General features: G+C 42.1%; 1 protein-coding gene across 1 annotated transcript; it reads right to left on the reverse strand.

Moving 5' to 3' along the window:
* Nucleotides 1-1,080: 1,080 nt before the first annotated feature.
* On the reverse strand, nucleotides 1,081-20,169 carry fbxw11a (F-box and WD repeat domain containing 11a). The gene is made up of 13 exons (XM_034092675.1): nucleotides 20,031-20,169; nucleotides 15,616-15,684; nucleotides 14,496-14,715; nucleotides 12,675-12,861; nucleotides 12,338-12,428; nucleotides 11,746-11,883; nucleotides 10,350-10,468; nucleotides 5,718-5,967; nucleotides 3,614-3,732; nucleotides 3,279-3,389; nucleotides 3,109-3,187; nucleotides 2,464-2,628; nucleotides 1,081-2,305 (listed from the first exon to the last, which is right to left on the reverse strand). The coding sequence occupies exons 1-12, from the start codon at nucleotides 20,067-20,069 to the stop codon at nucleotides 2,467-2,469; spliced, it is 1,584 nt and encodes a 527-aa protein (XP_033948566.1). The 5' UTR covers nucleotides 20,070-20,169; the 3' UTR covers nucleotides 1,081-2,305; nucleotides 2,464-2,466.
* Nucleotides 20,170-21,354: the final 1,185 nt, after the last annotated feature.

Genomic DNA, 21,354 nt, shown 5'->3' on the forward strand with positions numbered 1-21,354 from the left:
GAACAATCTCACTTGACCTTGCAAACAGTTTGACATAAAGAAGCATTGACCAGCAGCTCTGCATCCTTACCTCTTGACAGCTAGTTTCTACCCCTTAAAGGCTGAAACTTGGCATGGATGGCAGTGTCCACGGTGAAGATAGCTTTTGGATGAATATTGCACATTCACTCCGGAGTCTTCCAGTCATGTTCACAGTGTGGGCAGTTAGGACGTAGCTCTCATCGTAGCCCTCGCCCTTAACCACAGGGTTTCACTTACAGACTAGAAAGTAGCCAGCTGAATTATTTCGTAGAGATAAAAGTAAATTAGCAATGCACAAACGATTACTTGTCCAGTAGCCCAATACACATGATGCATTAATTTAGAGATTATATTTAGATTGGATTTATAGGCCGAAGATATGGATTTTCGCATACAAATATTCATACAAAATAGAAAAAGCAGTTTGTGTCCTTCCTGTGCAGTGTACATTTTTTCAAAAACAACAATATTCATGTTCAATAGTTGGAGCACTAGAAAGAACAATAGATGTGGCTGTTCTAGTCCAGTGGAGTAATACAATGTGCTGCATTGATTTGGAGTCAGTTGGTCACGTAGTCTGGAAGCTGATGGAGTAAATCAAGACTTTCAAAGAAAAGAAATGCAGACTTTCAAAAAATATATTCATATACAAGTTTCCAGTGTGCCAATACAACCTGGAGTCCTTGGGTAGCAGTATATGGAAACTGTTAAATAACGATATTTATATAAAATAGAAGCAAACACACAAAACCAGGTGTGTCCTACTCGTCCAGTTATGCTGTGTTGATTTGGAGTCACACGACAAGCTTTTGAAAAGAAACAAGCTGAATTTCGATAAATATATAATAAACATCACTAAAATCCAATGAAAAGAGGCATCCAACTAGCTTGTCTAGTGTAGTTACACCATGCTGCATTGATTTAGAGTCGCATGATATGGAAGCTATTCAGAAAACAAAAAAACAACAAATAATTGCATCTACATGGCAGATAGCGGTAGCATAGCACAAGCACACTCACACATGCACAGACAAGAACAGACAGACAATTAGACACTCATTCATGTTACAGTTGGTTCGACACTCCACCACTGTCAAGTACTTTATTCACAATAAGGTCATTTTCTTCTTTAAAAAATCATTTTTAATATACAACACAATTTTTGACAAGACAACTCCGTTTACAGCTAAATTTGAGCTCTTGAGTTCCAGCTTCTCTCATAACCAAAGCAAGCACGTAGATGATGGTAAGAGAAAGATGGAGTGGAAGAGACAGATGGACAGGGTCAAAGTTAGAAGAAAGAATGAGGAGAAGACAGTAAGAGAGGGAAATAGAAAGAGGACTACGCTTAGTATGATTTTTGTACTAAGAACCAAAATACTCAAATAAAATGAGAAAATAACAGTAATAAAAAACAGTAAGAAAGTAAGAGTTAAAGAGAAAAAAAAGCAGAGGTTACCGGGATGCTGTATCCAAGGCAACCTCACATGCATGTCTGTCTGTTTGACGCTTCAGCTCTGTTCTGCCGCTTCACAAGTCCACATACACAAACACTCACGCAAATTTGAGTGTGTGCGCCCCCATATTCCAAGCGAGTGTGCATCTCTGGGGGTTAGAGGGGCGTGGGGGGGCACGGGAGGGTGGAGAGAGACAGGGAGTTGTCTGGGGGAGTGAGAGGGAGCAGAGAAGTCATCCCATTCACATTTCTCCCTCATTCACTCCCTTCATCTCCCATCCTTCCCTCTTTTTCTAGAGCCGAGTAAAGAGTCTCTGTCTCCCGCATCACAGCTCCGGTCATCCTCTGTCCAACATTGCCACTGTTTGTGTGTGTATGCGTGTGTAATATATATATATAAATATATATCTATAAGCAATTCCATTTCTGTGGAAACCTGGGGTTGAAAACTGAGCAGCAGAAGCTGCTATTAGCTTGTATTAAGGGGACAAAAAGGAGCCTGTGACTTATATAAGGTCTAAGTTAATACTGTCATTAGTGTACTTTACAAAACATAAATTAGTAGAAGAAGATGAACTTCTTTGGGGAGTTGCGTTGATTCTGTAGTAGGGAATCCTCATCAGTGTTGGCCTGTGTGTTTGTGTGTGTATGTGAGAGTACTGGCAGGCAATGGGCACAAGCTCAAGAGTCTGTCAGAACGGGCAGGAGGAGGAGGTGTCGGGGTCAGGGTGGACAGAGAGATGACGAGGAGGAAGGAGAAAAGATGGACGCACCCATCAGCCAAACAGCCCTGGGCTCCTCCAAGAAAGAGTGTGTGGATGGCGCCACCTGGAGGGTAGGAAAGATTTAACAATCACACAAGGGTCTTGGCAGAGAGCGTTATCATACTGGATGAATACAACAAGCACAAACACAACCTTATCATGGGACATTTTTACAACAAGAATAAAAGGTCTCATCATCCAAGTGTGACTGTTTGTTTGTACCTGCTATCTAGAAATGTAAGTGTAGGTGCGGGAGGGAGACCGTCCCTCTGACTGGCCGTTGGTCGAGACGTTCAGGAAGTCCCAGATCAGAATGGTGTCGTCGTGAGAACTGCTGATGATCTGAAACTCATCGAACTGGAGGCGGAACACGCGGCCAGAGTGCTCCTGGAAACACAATTCAGAGATAATGTTTACATTCATACACGCAGGCAGAACATGGATGTTTCTGGGTCAGCAATATCACACATTGGTTGCAGGTTGACTGAAGAAACATTAATGTAATATGGTTTGATTTGTCCATCACATATAAAGGCTTTAAATCTGGGAAGCACTGGACTTCACCCACAGATATATATTAGAATACATTTTGAAAACCTCTTGGCAGTCCAACCTCAAAGGACTGTCACAAGTCGGCGATCCCATCAGGATCAATGATGGTAGACTAAATGTCAGTAACATCTCGCAGAGTAAATCCACAGCAGATCAACCAGTGATAATACACTCAAGAGGCAGATTCTACTAAATGTTTTGAAAACAAAACTGATAATTATATCTGGCTTTACAATACAGTTTACTGAATAATTCTTAAATTAGTACATTACAATTACATTACACGTACGTAACAGGTTCTCAGAAGGGACTTACCACTAGAGTGCGCAGACATAATGTGCTGGCGGGGGCTCGTGGGTCCAGCGCTGCCTGCAGGTCCCACACCTTGATCTTGCTGCAGGACGAAAGGCGAAGTGACAAAATGTAAGACACAAAATGCGTCTCCTTGCAGAAAGCTGTGTGTGTTGTGTGTGAGTGATACTGACCCATCGTAGGCGCCACTGACAATCCTTTTGTTATCGAAGCGGATGCAACGCACCAGCTCCTCGTGACCTTCCAGCACTCGCAAACATGCCCCACACTCTATGTCCCATAACCTGGAGAGAGAGAAGTCACATAAGATCTCAGCTTTGAGACAGGGGGCCACTTTTGCAAAACAATTACAGAAGAGCAGGGGCCAGTTACGCCCCCTGCCAATCTTTGGACTACATTAAGATCATTATCAAACAAACAATTTTGTTGGAAGTGATTTTAATAATGTACATTTTAAATATAAATGCAACATGATATCAACCATTTACATTGTACTCCTCACACGTACCGGATTGTGTTGTCGGATGAGCCGCTGACCACCAGGCGATCTCTGTACTGTAGACAGGCGATGCCCCTCTTATGACCATTTAGAGTGCGCACAAACTCACAGGTGCTGGTGCTCCATACCTGCAGGGGGCAACACAGAGAGCGCTGTGAAACAGTGGCCTGTATTTATCAGGAGTGCATCTCACCAAAGCTCATTATGATGTACTTAATGTAGGAACAAAGGGATTGCAGTAGAGCAGTGTGGACACCTCACAAGAGACGCATCATTTCAGATAATATGAAAAAGAATCCCCTTTGTGCTCAAAACTTTAAGCCAGTTTCACACATGCAGTGTATCCATGCAACGTGGGGCCAAGTGTGAGAGCTGTATTTAAAAGTATGACTGCAGTGACAAGAAAGAGGGGCCCTCATGTGGGGCGATCAAATACACCCACACAGTGAGACCATAAACAACACGTTTTCACAAGTCATCCATTGTTTTTCTAATAATGCATTATTCAGGTTACAGTAACACACGCAGCATAACAATCACAAACGATTAGGGATGTAACGATAAACCGAATATCGCGGTAACTAAACGTCCCAATACCGTCGTGAGACTGACAATCTACCGCGATTAAAAAAATAAATAAAAAAGTTTAAACCTTTATTTAACCAGGTGGTCCCATTGAGATCATCGATCTCTTTTTCAAGAGAGGCCTGTCCAACATGGCAGCAAGTAGGTTACAACATGAACATAAAACAACAGAACAATAAAGGACATCGTATTTACAGGGCTACATGTACATACCTAGAGACATTGACAAGTACCAACAGTATATTTATATCTCGCCCTGTCAATAAGCCTCGCCTTCTTGGCAAAAACTGTATTGTTTTTGAAGTGGTGGAGAGACAATGCACAGTTTGACCCACTGCTGTCACCCATGGCCAAAGCATATCTCTCCGTCCCACTGAGGTGGCGTTAGACATTTTCGCTGTCCGTCATTTTGACAGACAGGATTGTAAAATATCCATCATAATCCATCATTACCCGTCGGGTCTGAACTCGCCACTAACGTGTCATGGGGGGTGGAGAGCACGCTCGTGAACTGTCAACGGAGGAGGGGGGGGGGGGGGGGAGGGCGGTGTTATGCCGTGTGTGCTTGCACCTCGCGGGAGCGCGCACAGCATAAAGCAAAACCTCCCAGACATGTGTTGACCTGTACGGCAAAGTACGGTTTGGAAACTATATCATTTCGTTTTGGAGGGCATGCATAACACGGCATAACACCAGAGCCTCGCTGCGGGGAAACGTTGGCGCTGTTCCGAGTTTGTTCTAATCTGTCAAAATGACAGACTGCTTTCAGATTTCTCCGTCATTGTTAAAAAAAATATTCGGTTAATGCGACCACTGCTGTCCCAGCAACATCAGTACCAAGCGAGAGTTATTTCCACAAGCAGGGGATATTGTAAACGCCCAAACATCCCAGCTTCTACCTGGAAATGTGGACATGCTGTGCTAATCAGATTTATTATTTAATAAAGAACATTTTTCCAAGTAAAACATTTTAAATATATATTTTTTTCCTCCCCCCTTTATTATTCAATATCGCGATAAATACCGTACCGTGGACTTGTTATCGCGATATTATCGTACCGTGAGTTTTTGGTATCGTTACATCCCTACAAACGATTGCAACTTGTTGAAACTTTGACATTTTACTATAGTTTAGTCAAACAGGCCGCCCTTTTAATAACAGTCGTATTCCTTAACATAGGAAAAGTCAACACCCAAATATCCATACATGAGGCCTGTCAAGCCACTTATTTTTCTGGTTAGTTTAATGACAGTTGGAATGCTTAACTGTTGCAATACCGCCACCTGCTGGACTGTCCCTAACCCCATGTTTTCAGACATTGCCATGTTACGTATAAAAATAAGGGTGCAAGAAAGACATTTTTCTGAAAGTTGAACAAGTGTGAATAGTGAAAATAAGCTGCACTGCCTGAAAGGTTATCTTTGTCTCACACAGTTCATGGAAAATGACCGAGGCTTTATACAAATAACATGTCATAAAGCCCAAGCCCTGCAGCAGTTTTCTAAAACACTCCTCAGTTTATGTTACCTTGATGGTGCGGTCCCCTGAGGCGGACACAATGTATTTGTCGTCAAAATCGACCACGTTGACGGCAGCTCTGTGTCCCACAAGGACACGACGAAGGCTGATGTCAGTAGGAGAGGCCATGTCCCAGACGGCAATCGAACGGTCTTTCGAGCAGGTGACCATCAGGCCGTTGGCGAAGCGCAGGTGAAGAACTGCCTCGTTGTGGTGGATGAGTGTGTTCAGTACCTCACCCGTCGTGACCTCCCACACCCTGCAGAGGATGAAGGGAGAGAGTAGAGAAGTAGGAGGAATGATAAGAGCATAGGAGACGGAGAGGAAAAGAAAAGAAAAGGCAGGAAGGAAAAATTAAGATGTGAAGGAATGACAAAGAGGTGAGAAAAGTGGAAAGTGATAGGAGGAAAGGGGGAGTAGGAAAAATAAGATATGGGCAGTGGGGAGAGCAGTGAAAAGAAGGTTGAGGATGCAGAGTGGAAAGGAAATGTAATGGGAATGAAGAAGAAAAGGGAACAAAAGAGACAGGAGAGATAATTATGTTTATTAGTTTTACAATGGTGAGTAACTCAAGCTTCACACGCACACACCAACATGTCACTGAACTGTACCGCTGGGCATTGAGAGGGAAATACAGGAAAACTACAAACAAAGTGCCCGTCAAGTTGTCGCTAAGGAAGTGAAGTCACATTTTCCTTGGATACCGCCCAGCAAGTAGGGCTGAAGTGTGAAGTAATAAGAGAATTAATGCTGAGCTTCTGTGTGCAGTAGCCAAGCAAGTGTCAACATATACAAACACGCCAGGTCTTTAAATATCGGCAATAAAACTGTTGTACTATCTCTGGTAATCATAGTAAATCTGACTCATAAAACATCCTCATGTTTATTTCTTGTAAGCACTGTGAGCAGGTTGGGTGGGAACTAACAGTAAACTGGAGGTGCCTCAAGTACTTTTAATACAAGTTTAACATAACATTGTTACATTTGTATTTATATGTTTCTAGTTATTGTGCTTTTTAATTATGGTTTTATTATTTGACTCTCATTGTGTTATTTGATATTGTATTTATTGCCTGTACAGCACTTTGGTCCACTGAGGTTGTTTTAAATGAGCTATATAAATAAATAAATAAATAAATAAAGATTGAGATACTCGAGTCATGACTATAATCTGACTATAATCAAACTGTATGTGATATGATGGCTGATAACAGATACATGACCTTACTTTGAGCAGCTTCAATGAGCTTGGTGCAATATGGTTAGGAACGCTCATTTTAAGTTGTTAATAAACTGCTGAAATTCATTCTCTACATTTATTTCACAATGCTTCGTTGTCCACTGCAATAACCAGGTTTTTGTAGCAGAGGTGAAATTTGCATCAGATATTTTGCCTAAGGTTGCCGGCAGGCTCTGAAGAGATAAAACACAATGGCCGATGTTTCAGGTGATAAGAGAACACGTCACGCTGTGAGTTTCTCTGTGAACTTTTATTTTATTCTACAGACACACTCACTTTTAAAATCTGAACAAACATTTAGCATCTTTAGGACGAGTGATCTTATTGCATTTAGTGAAATCCCTTACAGGTGTGAACATATATTTGAAAAGTACATCTTTCTGCCATGTGACTTCTTTCATATAAATTAAAGATGATATGGATATTGCAAAAGAAGAGATATGCTGTAGGTTTAATCTGTAAACCAAACTATTGTTAAAGCTGCCGCTCTGTTCAGTTGTTGGCAGTAATGTATTTAAACAGAATAGTGGCTACGAAGACAGTTTGTTCTGCCATTACAATTACAACTTAGTGGAGTGAGAAAAGTAGATTAGAGTAGGGCTGCTCGATTATGGCAAAAATCATAATCTCGATTATTTTGGTCAATAATTGATATCACGATTATTAAAAACGATTATCCATTTACTTTGAAAACATCAATGTATTGGAGAAGAAAAATGTGAACAGTATGTTTTTAACAGTTGATTACCGTGAACTTTAAGTATAATTCAACTGAAAAAAAAAAAAAATAATAAAAAGATAATCGTTTTATTTCGATTATGTTGTTTTCGCAATCGTTGCAAGCCATAATCGTAATTGCGATTAAAATACGATTAATTGAGCAGCCCTAGATTAGAGTGTAAAAGACTTAAGCTACTTTACAAGTCAGTCAGTGTGTCACAAAGTGCAGGAATGCAGCATTTGGCTAAGATCACAAAATGGATTTTATCATTCAAGTAAACCCTTGTGTATCTGAGCCAGAGTCCTACATCGGGACCCGCAAAAAAAGTGATTCGCAGGTGGTATTTTTCAAACGCGCGCCACATTCGAAATGGCTGAGGTGAAGCTCTCTAGCAGAGAATACAGCATTTTCAATAACACTTCCTCAAGAGCAAAATCCAACGTCTGGGAGGCTTTTGGTGTCATCCTAAATGGAGAAAAGAACCAACATTCCACGCCTTTTGAGACAAATATGCAACTGCATGTGTTAATTGCACGTTTTCACTGCTCATAGGATATGCGGGTTCGGGTCGGGTTGCAGATCTTGTGCCGACGGGTCGGGTCGCGGAACTAATTGGCAATATGTGCGGGTAGCGGGTTCGGTATTGCACGTCGTGGATGCGGGTCTTGAAAATCAGACCCGTGCAGGACTCTAATCTGAGCTCTACTGTATGGGCTGGGGGGTTATAAGATTTAATAGAACATTAAAAATGGAGCTTGATTTAAAATAATACAGGAGTAATCATGTAAGAAACAGGCTAACCCAATGTTGCCATTTTATGCTATATATTTGCAGGGGCATTATGCTGATCTTATCTAAACTATCTGATTGGATGTGTTTCACTATTAAAGATGTGCACAAAAAGATGGGACCCATCTGAACGCATCATCTCCAAACAACTCCACCGCCATCTCCAAACCAACCAGCTTTTTGAACCCCTTCAGTCTGGTTTTCGTCCCCACCACAGCACAGAAACGGCACTCATCAAAGTCCTCAATGACCTCCTCACCTCTGCAGACACCGGTTCCCTCAACATCCTCCTCGACCTGAGTGCAGCCTTCGATACCGTGAGCCACATCATCCTGCTTACCCGACTCCAGGATATCGGTATCGAAGGTACTGCACTCAGGTGGCTCCAGTCCTACCTCTCCGACAGATCCCACTTCATCTCCCTCAACAACCACTCCTCTGCCACAGCTTCAGTCACCCAAGGTGTTCCTCAAGGTTCAGTACTCGGCCCCCTCCTCTTCATCATCTACATCCTCCCCCTTGGTCAGATTCTCCACCAATACAACCTGGACTTTCACTGTTACGTTGACGACACACAGATTTACCCCCCCACAACCCTCCCCTCACCCACATCGAATCCTGTGTGACTGCAATAAAATCCAGGATGCAACACAACTTCCTCAAACTCAACAGCAATACAACTGAACTCCTCCTCATCGGCTCCAAATCCACCCTCAGCAAAACCCCCAACCTGACAGTCACCATTGATGGCACCCCTGTTTCCCCCTCCACCCAGGCACGCAACCGTGGCATTATATTTGACCCCACCCTCTCCCTCGAGCCCCACATCCGTCAAGTTGTAAAAACCTCATGTTTCCACCTCCGCAATATTGCCAAACTCCGTCCCTCTCTCACCCGCCACGCAGCTGAGCGACTCATTCACGCCTTTATCTCCTCCCGCCTTGACTATTGCAACTCACTCCTCTACGGCATCAGCACTACATCCCTCAATAGACTCCAGCGTGTCCAGAACGCAGCCGCCAGACTCCTCACCCACACCAATTCATGGAATCACATCACCCCAGTCCTCAAAGAACTCCACTGGCTCCCCGTTTCACACCGCACCCATTACAAACTCCTGGTCCTCACTTACAAAGCCCTCTACCATCTGGCCCCCCCTACCTCACTGACCTCCTCATCCTCTACCAACCACCCCGGTCCCTCAGATCCACCTCAGCCGGTTTGCTTTCCATCACCAATCGCCAAACTCCAGAGCTTTGGGGATAGAGCCTTCTCTGTGGCAGCCCCGAAGCTCTGGAACGCCCTCCCCCAAGACCTCCGTGAGTCTGAGTCCCTCACCCTGTTCCAGTCCCGCCTCAAAACCCACCTCTTCAACTCTGTATCCATAAGCTTAATAAATATATAATAATAAAATAATAAAAATAGTATTAACTACTGTTTTGTAGATTTTTGAAACGGAAACAAACGTCTCATGTACTTTTGGCACAAATGACTTCTTCGACACAAAGGCTGACTAATGAATACAAAAAGAAACCTGGAGAAGCTCATAACTGTTGACTTATAACCTGACCGCTAGATATAATAGTCTAGTAGTACATATAATGGAGTATCAGAAATTTCGTCTTTATAAAAGCCCATCTTCTCCCCCTCCCCCCCCCCCCCCCCCCCCCCGCCATCTCAATATAGTGCTAAAGCTAACCAAGAGTGTACATTGTGTTCAAACTAAAAATATATGAACTAAAGATGAACAAATGTCATTTGATCCCAGCAGTTAATCCCTTCAAGTCATCCAAACATCCAGCCTAATTAACTCTTGAGTAACAGGGTTTCTTCAGCTGGTCACTCTCCAAAAACACATTGTGTTCATTCGGTTACTGAATGTGTGTCGTACCTGACAGTTGAGTCAGAAGACCCGGTGACGATGACCCTCTCGTCGTACTGCAGACACAACACTGATCCTGTGTGACCGGTCAGTATCTTCAGACACTCCAGAGACTGCTTATCCCAGATCTGTCAGGAGACCGAAGGAGAAGAAGGGAGAAATATGAGTGAAGCAGAGGAAGAGGAGACAGAAAGAGGTAAGATGAGTGGTTGTATAAAGGTTGCAGATTGGGATTATGTTAACATCGGTCTGTTCTCACAGCAGTGTTCATGCCCCACTGCTGAGCTCTGATTGAGTACGTAAGAGACATTCAGCCTTTCCCTGGGTAAGCGTCAGCCTCCTCCAAACAATACGACAAATGCACCCTTCTCCTCCCTAAATCCTCCCCTCCTCTTCATCATCATCTTCTTCTCCCCTCCTAGGCCAGACAGCTAAGTGGAACACACAACGGGTTTGGAGCTGAGCCCTTTTATCCTTTAATTCACTTGTGTTTTTTTCTCAGTGTCTGCTGTGTTAGCTCAGCGCCACAGACAATAAGATGCTAAGCCACACTGAGCACTGAGAAGAGATTCATTTCATACAGCAGGTAGCGGAAAACAACCTCACACACAGCATGCATGCGCTTTCATAGGCAACATGTTGGGCTCTCAACTGCTGCTGCTGCTTATACACACAAATAAGATGTTAAAGTCTAATGTATGCCTAACTACTAGGGCTGTAGTTATATTCCAGTCTTGACAGATACCAATCAGTCATTAATAAAAGTACAACAGAAATATCAGGTCGAATTGAGCTTTGCTTTTACTGCTTATAAGATTTGAAGTGATTTATTTTCACCACATTTCTCCTCTCCAACCTTGATCAAAGAGGGGGTTGCCGCTACTGCGTCCTTAATCAGCTCTGTTGTGGGCCAGTAAATGTATTGTGCAATAAATTTCATGAATGAAATGTGGAACAATGCGGTGTATAGAAACAACAACTAGCCTCACTCTGCAATTAATTTGTCCTGATAAATTACTGTTACATCATCAATCTTTGCTCACCACACCCCCGTTTTTTTTTTTTTACCTCAGACGTGCATAAACTAGAAGTGATGTACTTCTTTTTAATATGTGTGAAATGATTGATCATCCTTTTGGTATCAACCATAAGAAGCAGGTACTTCTGGTTATTGTTGATGTGGGATATTAAATCATGTCACGCATCTCTTTCCTGTTGTTCACATAATGAAACAAACAGCCTTTTATCCATTTTTAAATTAACGTGTCCACTATACAGACAGCTCAGGTAGTTCTGGACCAGAAACTTTGTGTGGCCAGGTAGTCTAGTAAAGATAAAAAAATAAATGAAATGGGCATGGTAATAATCTCAGACCTCGGTTGTTGACTGTTTAATAAAAGCGTACCTTGATGGAATTGTCTCTAAGGCCACTGATGATCTTGTCATCGTCGTACTGGAGGCAGTAAACCCCTTTACTATTTTCTGAGCGACACTGAATCCTCTGCAAGTTGTGTCTGCCACATCGCCAATTTGCCTCGATAGTCTGGAGAAAAGATGGGGAAACAATGAGAAACAGAAACACAGCAGTTAAACAGAGTGAGATTATGGAGTCAAACCGAATGTTATGTTGCTAGAGAGATCAGTAACACCAGAACAATAACCTCAACGTCTTTTGTTAGCTGTAATCAACATTTTCTACATGTGAGCATTTTGTGTAAAAAAAACAAAACTTCTGAAAAGTGCAAATACATTTGTAATTTAAATATAAAACCATTGGATTAGCCAATGGGAAGTAGAGTGTAATTGTTCAAAAAGTCTGCTCATGACATTTTGAAATGCGCCTTTAGGAATATGTTTCATAGAATTTTGAAATGCACTGCCTGCAAAATGTCATTTTTAACAATGAAGGAAATCTGATGCAATAATAATAACGGCTGCTTTTAGAGTCGATTACTGGAGAAAACAGTTAATACTGAAATCCATTTCCTGCGTCTTACCTCTATGTCTTGGATGATCTTGGGATAAAGGGAGTGATAGTAGGAGTTGGGCGGGACTTCTGGCGTGCGGTTCTTGAACAGATATTTCTCCCTAGGGGAAGAAAAATATAAAAATGACAGCTGCTTTGTATCCACTGGGATTTTTCCTTTCTTTGAATGCAGAAACTCAAGACCAACCAAGTATAACTGTACTACTATCCACTTTAAATTATCTTAAATAAATGCCAGGTAAAAGAACACTAACAAGTTTACTGAAGACACGTAGTTTACCTAGAAACTCAAGACAGCATGCAGCCATTTCACACTAAAGTATGTGTATGTGTCTATATCCTCTCACCACTGGTGTCTCTCAGACAGGCCTTTCCAGAGGGGGTCGGTGCGGACCATGCGTTCGATGAGCTTCTTCCACAGCATACCCTCAGAGATGACCCTCTGCCACTCCTTACACACCAACTCTGCCGAGCAAAGCGAGCGTGCATCCAGGAAAGACAGGATGTTCTCCGCTATGTGATCCAAGCCTTGGGCTAGAGGGAGGAAGGGAAGAGTGTGAGTGTTTGCTGTGAAATTAATAGGATTTCATACGCTCGCTTTATCTGTGCCTGGTTTTTTTTTTTAAGTAATCCTTGTTTGTTGGTATTTATTATCAATACTTAGAAATGTCTTTAAAACAAAAATCAGCAATAGCAAAACCTGCTTGAACATTTTAGGAATACCATGTCGTACAAACGTTCTATAGTTTAATCTATGTTGTTGTTGTTGCCGAGTTTATCAGAAGGCCACATTAACTCTTAACTTCTAGGTTTGTAGCAGAGAAAAAAACTTGGCCATGGATTAAAATCCCTTGAATAGACTTCTCCGTTATAAGATCTGGATATTGTTTGAGCAAATCTGTAAAAAAATAAATAAATTGTATGTACTGACGGGTATCATTAAAAAAATTACGATACCAGTACCAAATCCAGTACCCTTAAATATACTACACCGATACTTTTTTAAGGTTTTAATGAAATACCCATAATGTTAATGTAAGCATTCTATACTGGAAAAATCCCACCACTCCACCCACATTAATTTAACAGCAATACATTTTGAAAAGGTTGAAATGACAAATATATAGTTTTTACTGCGCTCAACATCTCCTGACTACAGACCATGAGTTGGGGGTCATTAGTGGACCACAAGTCACCCTAGAGGTGATTTGCTTCAAACACAACCAGAGAGATATGCAATTGTTTTCAAATTCTGGCAACAAAAAGGATTAAATGCTGTTATCGTTTGACTGACTGGAGAAGTTTCAAAACGACTTGGTGCTGGGTGATAATGATCAATACCTTAAAGCAGGGGTTCCCAACCCCCGGTCCGTGGACCGGTACCAGGCCGCAGACCTATACCAGTCATATTATTTCATCCAGTAGCCTGGTTAAATGTTCACTAGAAAACTGTTAAAAATGGCTTTTATGATGTTCCGAGGGATTCGGCGGATCCTATAGAGCCTATAGGGTCTCAGCCTCTCGTGCGCACGAGAAAGTTACCGGTGCGCCAAGTAGGAAGAGGAGCGCACAGGAGACAACTGTTTAATTGCAGACTGTTATGTTTATGTATAGTAATTTACACACATCTGGCTAACTCCACAGGTAGCCTGTATGCGTGTGTTCCCAAAATAAATTAGTTTAATCTTAATCTTGATGTAGTGCTAAATGATGTCGGAGGTGCACCAGAACGAACGTCACTATCATAATATCTTCTGAAAACCACACACACACGATTTATCTGTTTTCCCGTTTTGGTTTAAAAACTGAATAACGTCGGTTTTTTTGTTTTCCGAAAAACCAAAAAACGACACCGGTTCTTTTTTAAACGTTGTTAATATGTTTTGGATGCATCTAGTATTTGTTCAGGCTGTTAGATACAATTAGCCTCTGTTGCTACCTGCTGGTGGTGAGTACATTTTAAAATCAGTTAAAATGGACAACCGGTCCGCGATTTCTTTTTAATGTATCTGCTGGTCCTTGGCACAATAAAGGTTGGGAACCCCTGCCTTAAAGGGCATCAAGCACAGATACACAGCCTAACTGTGGTCACACTGCGTCAGAGAAGATGGAACGCACACTGTTGGAGTTCTTGCTACCAATTGTTGCCTTTTATTTTGTCTTTGTACCTGGCAGCGCAGTGATGAAGTCCCTCTGCAGCATGGGTTTGAGGTAGGAGTTGATGTGGCCGTGCTGGTAGTGGCACATACGGGAGATCAGGCGCTCGACAAACTCCACCTGGTCGGCCTCCGACCACTGGTCGAACAGGGCGATGCAGTGTTCCTTCTCCTTTTCATAGTTCCCCTCTGACGGACGCTTGCGGGACACGGCAACAGGACCATTACTAATCTGTACATTTGAGAAAACACATTTTAAAAATTTAATTTGAGATACTACATTAGAATACAAAAACAGTAGCAACTCAATCCTTGTCAGGTAATTTTTCCATCCTTAAAAACAGCTGGTGAACAGGATCAAGAGGAAGCTCTTATTGGTGGACTCGACTCAAAATCAATTTCCATTGCCGAGGTTTAAAGGTGGGGTGGGTAATTTTGGAGAAACCAGCTAGAGTGCGCTAGAATTTGAAAATACACAACCAGAAAAAATCTGCCACTTCCTTACAGAGCCCCTCCTCCAACACACACATGACCAATGAGGGCACGAGATAAGTTTGTGCACAGATGGAAGGCTGACAGGCAGGTAGGCCATCCCTGGCTGGTCGTGCTTTTTACAGCACTACGGCTTCCACAGATGAATTGTTTTAATGTATTTATTGTCAAAGCATTTAATGTATTCATTGCTATCGGGATGTTAAGAGCATTCCATGGAATATAACAAAAAGTGTTTATGAAATAAATTACATTTAATGCTATTAAACCACTAAAAGCCTGCAGTATTGTGGGTGTTTGTGGGAATAAGAATGTATTTAAAGGAATGTTAATGTCAACATCAGTGTGAAGTTTATACTTCAATTGAACAGGATATCACAGTCCAATCACAATTGAAAATACTAATAAACTGCACTTCCTTAAATGTTGTAATTATTTTGAAGGCTGTGCAATATCATCAACCTTTTATAGGAGGGTTCACCTTGGTAGGATATTTTAATATAAGTAATGAACTTATTAAGTATGACATTCTTATGTAGCATATAAATATTTGAAAAAAAACTGTAATTTTAAAGGATCTAAGCAGGAGGTCTTTATTTGTTGACACGAAGATCCATGGAACCACAAAGTTAACACACACCTTGAGAACTGTGGTCTTCTTTGGCGACAAATCGTCCACGAGGGTCTGTGAATCCATCCCTGACGTGTTCTGTAGACAATAAAAAAACAAAACACAAGAGGTGTAGGTTATTGTTTTTATTTTGTGTTGAAGGCACTGTGAGAGCCGGGGGAGCAGTGTGGACAGCGCTGGACACAAGAGTGCCACAAACACAGCCAAGAAAGGGGAACCATCATGACTTCTGAGGCGAGCACAAACACCCGTGCATACACACACACACACGGAGTAAAAAAAACTAAGCACCGCAACAAAAGGAATCTATTCCCTTGCTTGTCTATGATGTTGGCTAAGTAGTCTGGACAGGAAATTAAACTGCAGCATCTTGGGTATGTCACTGGAAGCAGCACGGGCAGGACTGTAATAAAATCTGATAGTGACTAACAGCATACAGACAGGACAGAAAAAGAAAAAAATACTGGGAGTTAACCAGATCCTACCCATATCTAGCAAGTCCCTTAGTGCACTGCAAAGATGCTACAGAGCCTCAAGTCATTTCAATAGCAACAATTTGATGGCACAAATCACTCATTGACAGGCTGACCCGTCTCTTGACAACTAACACAAAATATATTTAGTATTAATAAACATAAATGGCAAAGAACAGGTTCTTTATAGCATATACACTTCTTTGGACAGTCCAGCAGCAATATCATAATCTTTGATTCATCATCACATAAGTAAACGACACCAACATGGAGACCTGCTATTATCTATGAGGGCTGTCTGTTTACTGGTTTTAGATGTGACTAAAGATACGCCTGAGTTTTGATGTCAGGAGACCGCCTTAAACCAACATGTTTGCACACGGTAACATTTACTTTTTCACAAAACAAGCCTATTCCTGAACTATGAAGCCTTTGAAAACTCTCCTGAAATGAACAGGGACCCAAAAACCAGAGCACAAAAAATAGGTATTAATGCACCCATTATTACCAGATGGACTTCCAAGTCAAATATATGCGTAGGTGATGACTGAGCCAAGGTCAGTCTTTGAAAACAACATTGTTGGCAAAAAAGGTAGATTAGAGATCTCTTTGTATGGATCTGTTACTGCTTCTTCAGCGGGCTTTCTGTCTATCAATTATACTAAAGGTTATACTTATTTACACGATCGTTTTTAAGAAAAAAACGAAATCCCTTCAAGATCTTTAAAATGTTTTGCTTAATGTAATTATCCATCTAAGATGGTGACACAGCTAAATGTGGAGAGCAAAACCAAAAAAGAACATATAAGTTGTTGGCACTAACCAACACACAAACAAACAGTCGGGTACCAAGACCCAAGCAGACGGGACGAGAAGCCAGAACGGGCTTGCTGATGTTGATGATCATGCAGAGCAGAAGAAGAGAAGGAAATAAAAATAAAACAGACAGACCAGGTTTGGTCAGGCAGGCAGGCAAGCAAGCATGTAGCCTTTCAGAGCTTGAAGGGAGACCCCGCACCTCGGCCCTCACACCTCCAGGTAGAAGGCAAGAAAATGTTACTCAGTGTGGGGTTTTTCTCTGGTACCCCCTGCATCCTCCCTCCAATCACACCAAATTACTTAGCAAATAGTCTACTATTCACGCTGAATGTAAAAGCATTCCCTTTTCATTACACAAAACCCTGTTTGACTTTTTAAGTGACCTGAGGACTGATTTAGATGCAACAACTGTGATTTGACATCATTATAAGTTAATTACAGTTTATAAAGCTACAATTCTTTGTCAAGCAGAGAGAGTCTGAGGACACACCAGAGAAGAACCTGAGAGCAGTGTGCTTCCAACAGGGAGGAAAGGACAACATAAGGTGAGGAGGTAGGAGGGTGAGCGGGTGCAGTCTGCACCAGGGTGGTATGAGGAGTCATGTGGAGTGGGCTCAGAAGTGAAGGATGAGGAGATGGCAAGGGAGGAAAGGGAAGGGAGAGGAGAAGGAGCAGCAGAATTAAGAGGAGAGAACCTGGTTGTGAGCCCGGTTGGAGGGGATGCTCTGCAGGCACCTGAGTGCACACAAACTCTCAGCCACCGAGGAGCAGCCCAGCCAGAGAGAGCGAGGCACAGAGCACTGTGTGAAAGAGAGAGGAAGGGAGGAGGAGAACCAAGTGGACAGGGTGAGGGAGGCAGAGAAAGGGAACAGCAAGAGACCAGAGATGGGAAGTATAGGAAAAGGGGGGTGGGGGGGTGTTGATGAGGGAAGGAGGAAACCAAAGGGGATGAGTGAATGGATGGATCAATGAATGAAAGGATGGAAGTGGTGAGGAGTTGGCGAGGAATATGACAGGCGGTGGAAAAGTTCAAATATAAAAGGGATAATAAATAAATAAATAAGGTTTGGTTTGAAATTGAGAGGAGGTGGGTGTGTAACCATCAAAGGTGAGGAGAGGAGAAGAGGGGAGGAGGTGGGGGATAGTGAGGGGGAAAAACCAGTATTAGAGCTACACACACATTGACAGTGAGCGCAGGAACACACACTCCATCACACACAAGATACAGACTGATAAACATACACACAGAAGCATTATTAGACATGAACTGGGTGGGGATAGGTAGAGAGAGGGGGGGGGGGGTGGGTGGGAGTAATCCTCAATGTTGGTCTCTTGTTTTGACAGAAACCCCACCCACTGTTCTGCCATCCCCACTCTCATGAGTGATTAGTGATGATCACTGGGACAAAAATGACATTAAAACAAATAAATGCAACCTGGACACAATTTAAAATAGTTTGTAGAACTGTGAGATTACGGACCACAACCCCTGCTCAAATGTAGATTTATTTTAATTGTAATAGTTGTGTCCATCTATCACGTTTCGTTCTTCAGCGATAGACACATATAGATGATGTAGAATCTAACTAAGTTGTTAGGATACTGTAGTATGTGCTATTGTGGACAGAAATTACATTTCATACTATGTTAGGCTAATAAACTCCTTTCAACATTAATATATCTTTATGTTACTAGGTAAACATGTTGGCACATTTATATTTTCTGTATTTATAATCAAGTCATTATTTTCAAATACCAGACACCAATGGAAGATTTTGAAAGTAATTCACCGATTACATTTCATTGTATAAAGGTTTGTTATGCTTATCAACGCCTTACTTAAGTATCCTTCGGTCTCTTGGTGAATTTTCATTTCTCTGAAGTAAGTTATTCACAGTTTGTAAAACATCTGTAGTAGTTTTGGAAAGGACCTTTCAGCAAAAAGTAGGCACTACCTGCTCACTCTTGCACTAGAGTGTGTCACAGGAGACGTCTGGTCCTTATAATGGACAAAACAATCTAAGATATTCATGTAACTTTTAGGGCCTAACGTGCTATGTCAATAGCAATACAATTGATGTGTTTGTTGGGGAAGCTGAGGGCTGTGCGGTACTTCAGATATGTAGTACGAGGACCTGCCACACGAAAGGATACACATCCATACATTAATTGACAAAACGCAGTTGTGCCTAATCTTAATTTGCGTCTTCCTGGAGACCACTTTGACCCCTGTAATCTTAATGTTAGCTATTACTGAGCTAACGTTAGCCTAGCCGGTTAGCTTATCAAGATAGCTTATCATTTAACAGGAAAGAGACCCTATTGACCAAAATATGACCGTATATAGAAAGGAAGCGACATTAAACGGAGAGTTCGTGATACTGGTTAACAATAGAGCTTTCATCACCAAGGTCAATTGTCTGTTTTGGTATGGTAATAGCTGTCAAGTACACCTAGCATTTTTAGCATCTTAGCTACAAAGCTAATTGCTACCTCGCTAATCGTGGTAAACGCTATGTGAATGAAAAAGTACTACACTTCCTTCTACGCACTTTGAAAATATAAACAGAGAACCAGCACACGGTTACGATGTTTAACAACATCCCGTTGTATAATGAAATGTACTTGACTCATCTACGTATCGATTACCATGAAGACGCCTAACATAAAGTACATAATATAACATACCCGTACATTTGCGTGGTTGATCGCCCTGTAGCCTGTGTTAGCTGCGAGGCTAGGTATCAGACAGGGCCCAGTTAAAGTGGCGCAGCGTCACCGCAGTGAGCGTTACCCCGAGGATCCTGTCTTCGGCCGACGACCGGACGTCTACCGTTCAATTCCCCCGCTGTGTAACAGTGTTATCTCAAACAACAAATTACTATAATCTATCAGATGCCGAAGTCAAGGTCTCGGCTATGTGTCTATCCAGTATGCGGAGCAATCCTAGCGAAAGGTATCGATAATTTCAGGCCCTCCCTCTGTTTTCTGGTCCCCCCTCCTTTCTCCTCCACCTCTCAAGCCGCTTCAGCTCGTTCCTGCCGTCGAGTCGAGTCTCGGCTCTTACCCCCGAAATAAGAGCGATACTGAACACTTCGGATGTCCAGGATGCCATAACGAAGCTATTCTTACCATAAGCTCCAACGTTTTGTCCTCCATCTCCGGCTCCATGTTGACGATCCCCCCCGAAACTCGCTCTGAAAATGGAAACCCAGCCCTGCGTCGGCGGCCCGCAAATGCAGAGACGTCATTCACTTCGCTCAACCACACAGCTTTGGTAGGGCAGTGTCAAAAGGGTGGGTGGGGGCGATGGTAACGCCCATGCGATGAAAAAACGCGCTGATTGGACAGATTTTGTCAAAGGGGGAGTGATCTGGTAAATTTGCTTTTTATTGATTGGCTTACCGTGCTACCAAGGCTTCCCCGGTGACTCCCCCAAACAAAAGGGCAAATGGATGAAGATGCTGTTGCTATCCTGAAGTGGAATACACTAAGGCAAAATCAATCATCCGCATAGCTTTGCTATGAGCTGCTGCAGGATGTCGGCGATTGTAATGTCATGTGTGATTAAAGGAAATGTTAATTGTAATCCTGCTCCAAAAAACAGTAACAGAGATTGTGTTTTCAAGTTGTTTTTTCTTCAAATATTTGAAAAAAAAGGGCTAATACATAATATCTCCACCCAATTGCATATGTTAGACATATGCATAAAAAGAATGCTAGTGAATACACAGAGGGATGAAAGTTACACCAGGGACCTCTTGCATAAAAGCATGTCACAGAGTTCACATCACAACTTTGAGTAAACATGAAACTGCATGAGCATAGATGGAAGTAATCAAAAAAATAATTCTAAGAACTCTTTATAAGGCATGATATTTCCTCATCCCTTACCTTTGTTCACGCTTTCCACATGAATCCCACAGGCGTTACATACGGTTGGCTGCTCAGTCAATTGAGTGTTAATGTTAAATTACTCATCTGATAATCTGTATCGTCCTCTTCACAGGACCTTTTTCACAGCTATAATGTGCAGGATGTTGAGTGTCCTTCCTAAACAGTGCCTATTCTGAGAATTCATCTAAGGAGCCTTAGTGCAATTTGACTACTGTATCGTGTCCTTCGAACCTATGTAACTCTTTCTGTAAACTAGTTCAAGGATGACTGTGTGGTGTGTTTCACATGGCCATGTTCCGCTTTGTGCAGCTCTGTCACCTTTTCTCAACAAAGCATTAAGAACAAAAACTCACCTTTATCTTTAGGGTTTCCCTAATAGAGGCAAGCACCACATCTGATTTCCTAATCATCAACACACTCACACATTTTTTGTAAAATATCAACTGGAATGAATCAACTAATTCAGATTTTAAACAGATGTCTCATTACAGAAAGCTGTGACTAATTTTAAAATGAAACCACACACAAAGTATTTCAAAATTGGGAAAAGGATTTAAAA

Source organism: Pseudochaenichthys georgianus, chromosome 10, assembly GCF_902827115.2.
Source record: "Pseudochaenichthys georgianus chromosome 10, fPseGeo1.2, whole genome shotgun sequence".
Lineage (NCBI taxonomy): Eukaryota > Metazoa > Chordata > Actinopteri > Perciformes > Channichthyidae > Pseudochaenichthys > Pseudochaenichthys georgianus.

What these genes read in the sequence shown, in the direction of transcription:
- fbxw11a (XM_034092675.1), bottom strand. Translation starts at nt 20,069, where the DNA reads ATGGAGCCGGAGATGGAGGACAAAACGTTGGAGCTTATG. An exon ending in ACAAAACGTTGGAGCTTATG is followed by an intron (nt 15,685 to 20,030) that starts GTAAGAATAGCT and finishes TATTGTCTACAG; the next exon opens with AACACGTCAGGGATGGATTC. An exon ending in AGAAGACCACAGTTCTCAAG is followed by an intron (nt 14,716 to 15,615) that starts GTGTGTGTTAAC and finishes TCAAATGTACAG; the next exon opens with ATTAGTAATGGTCCTGTTGC.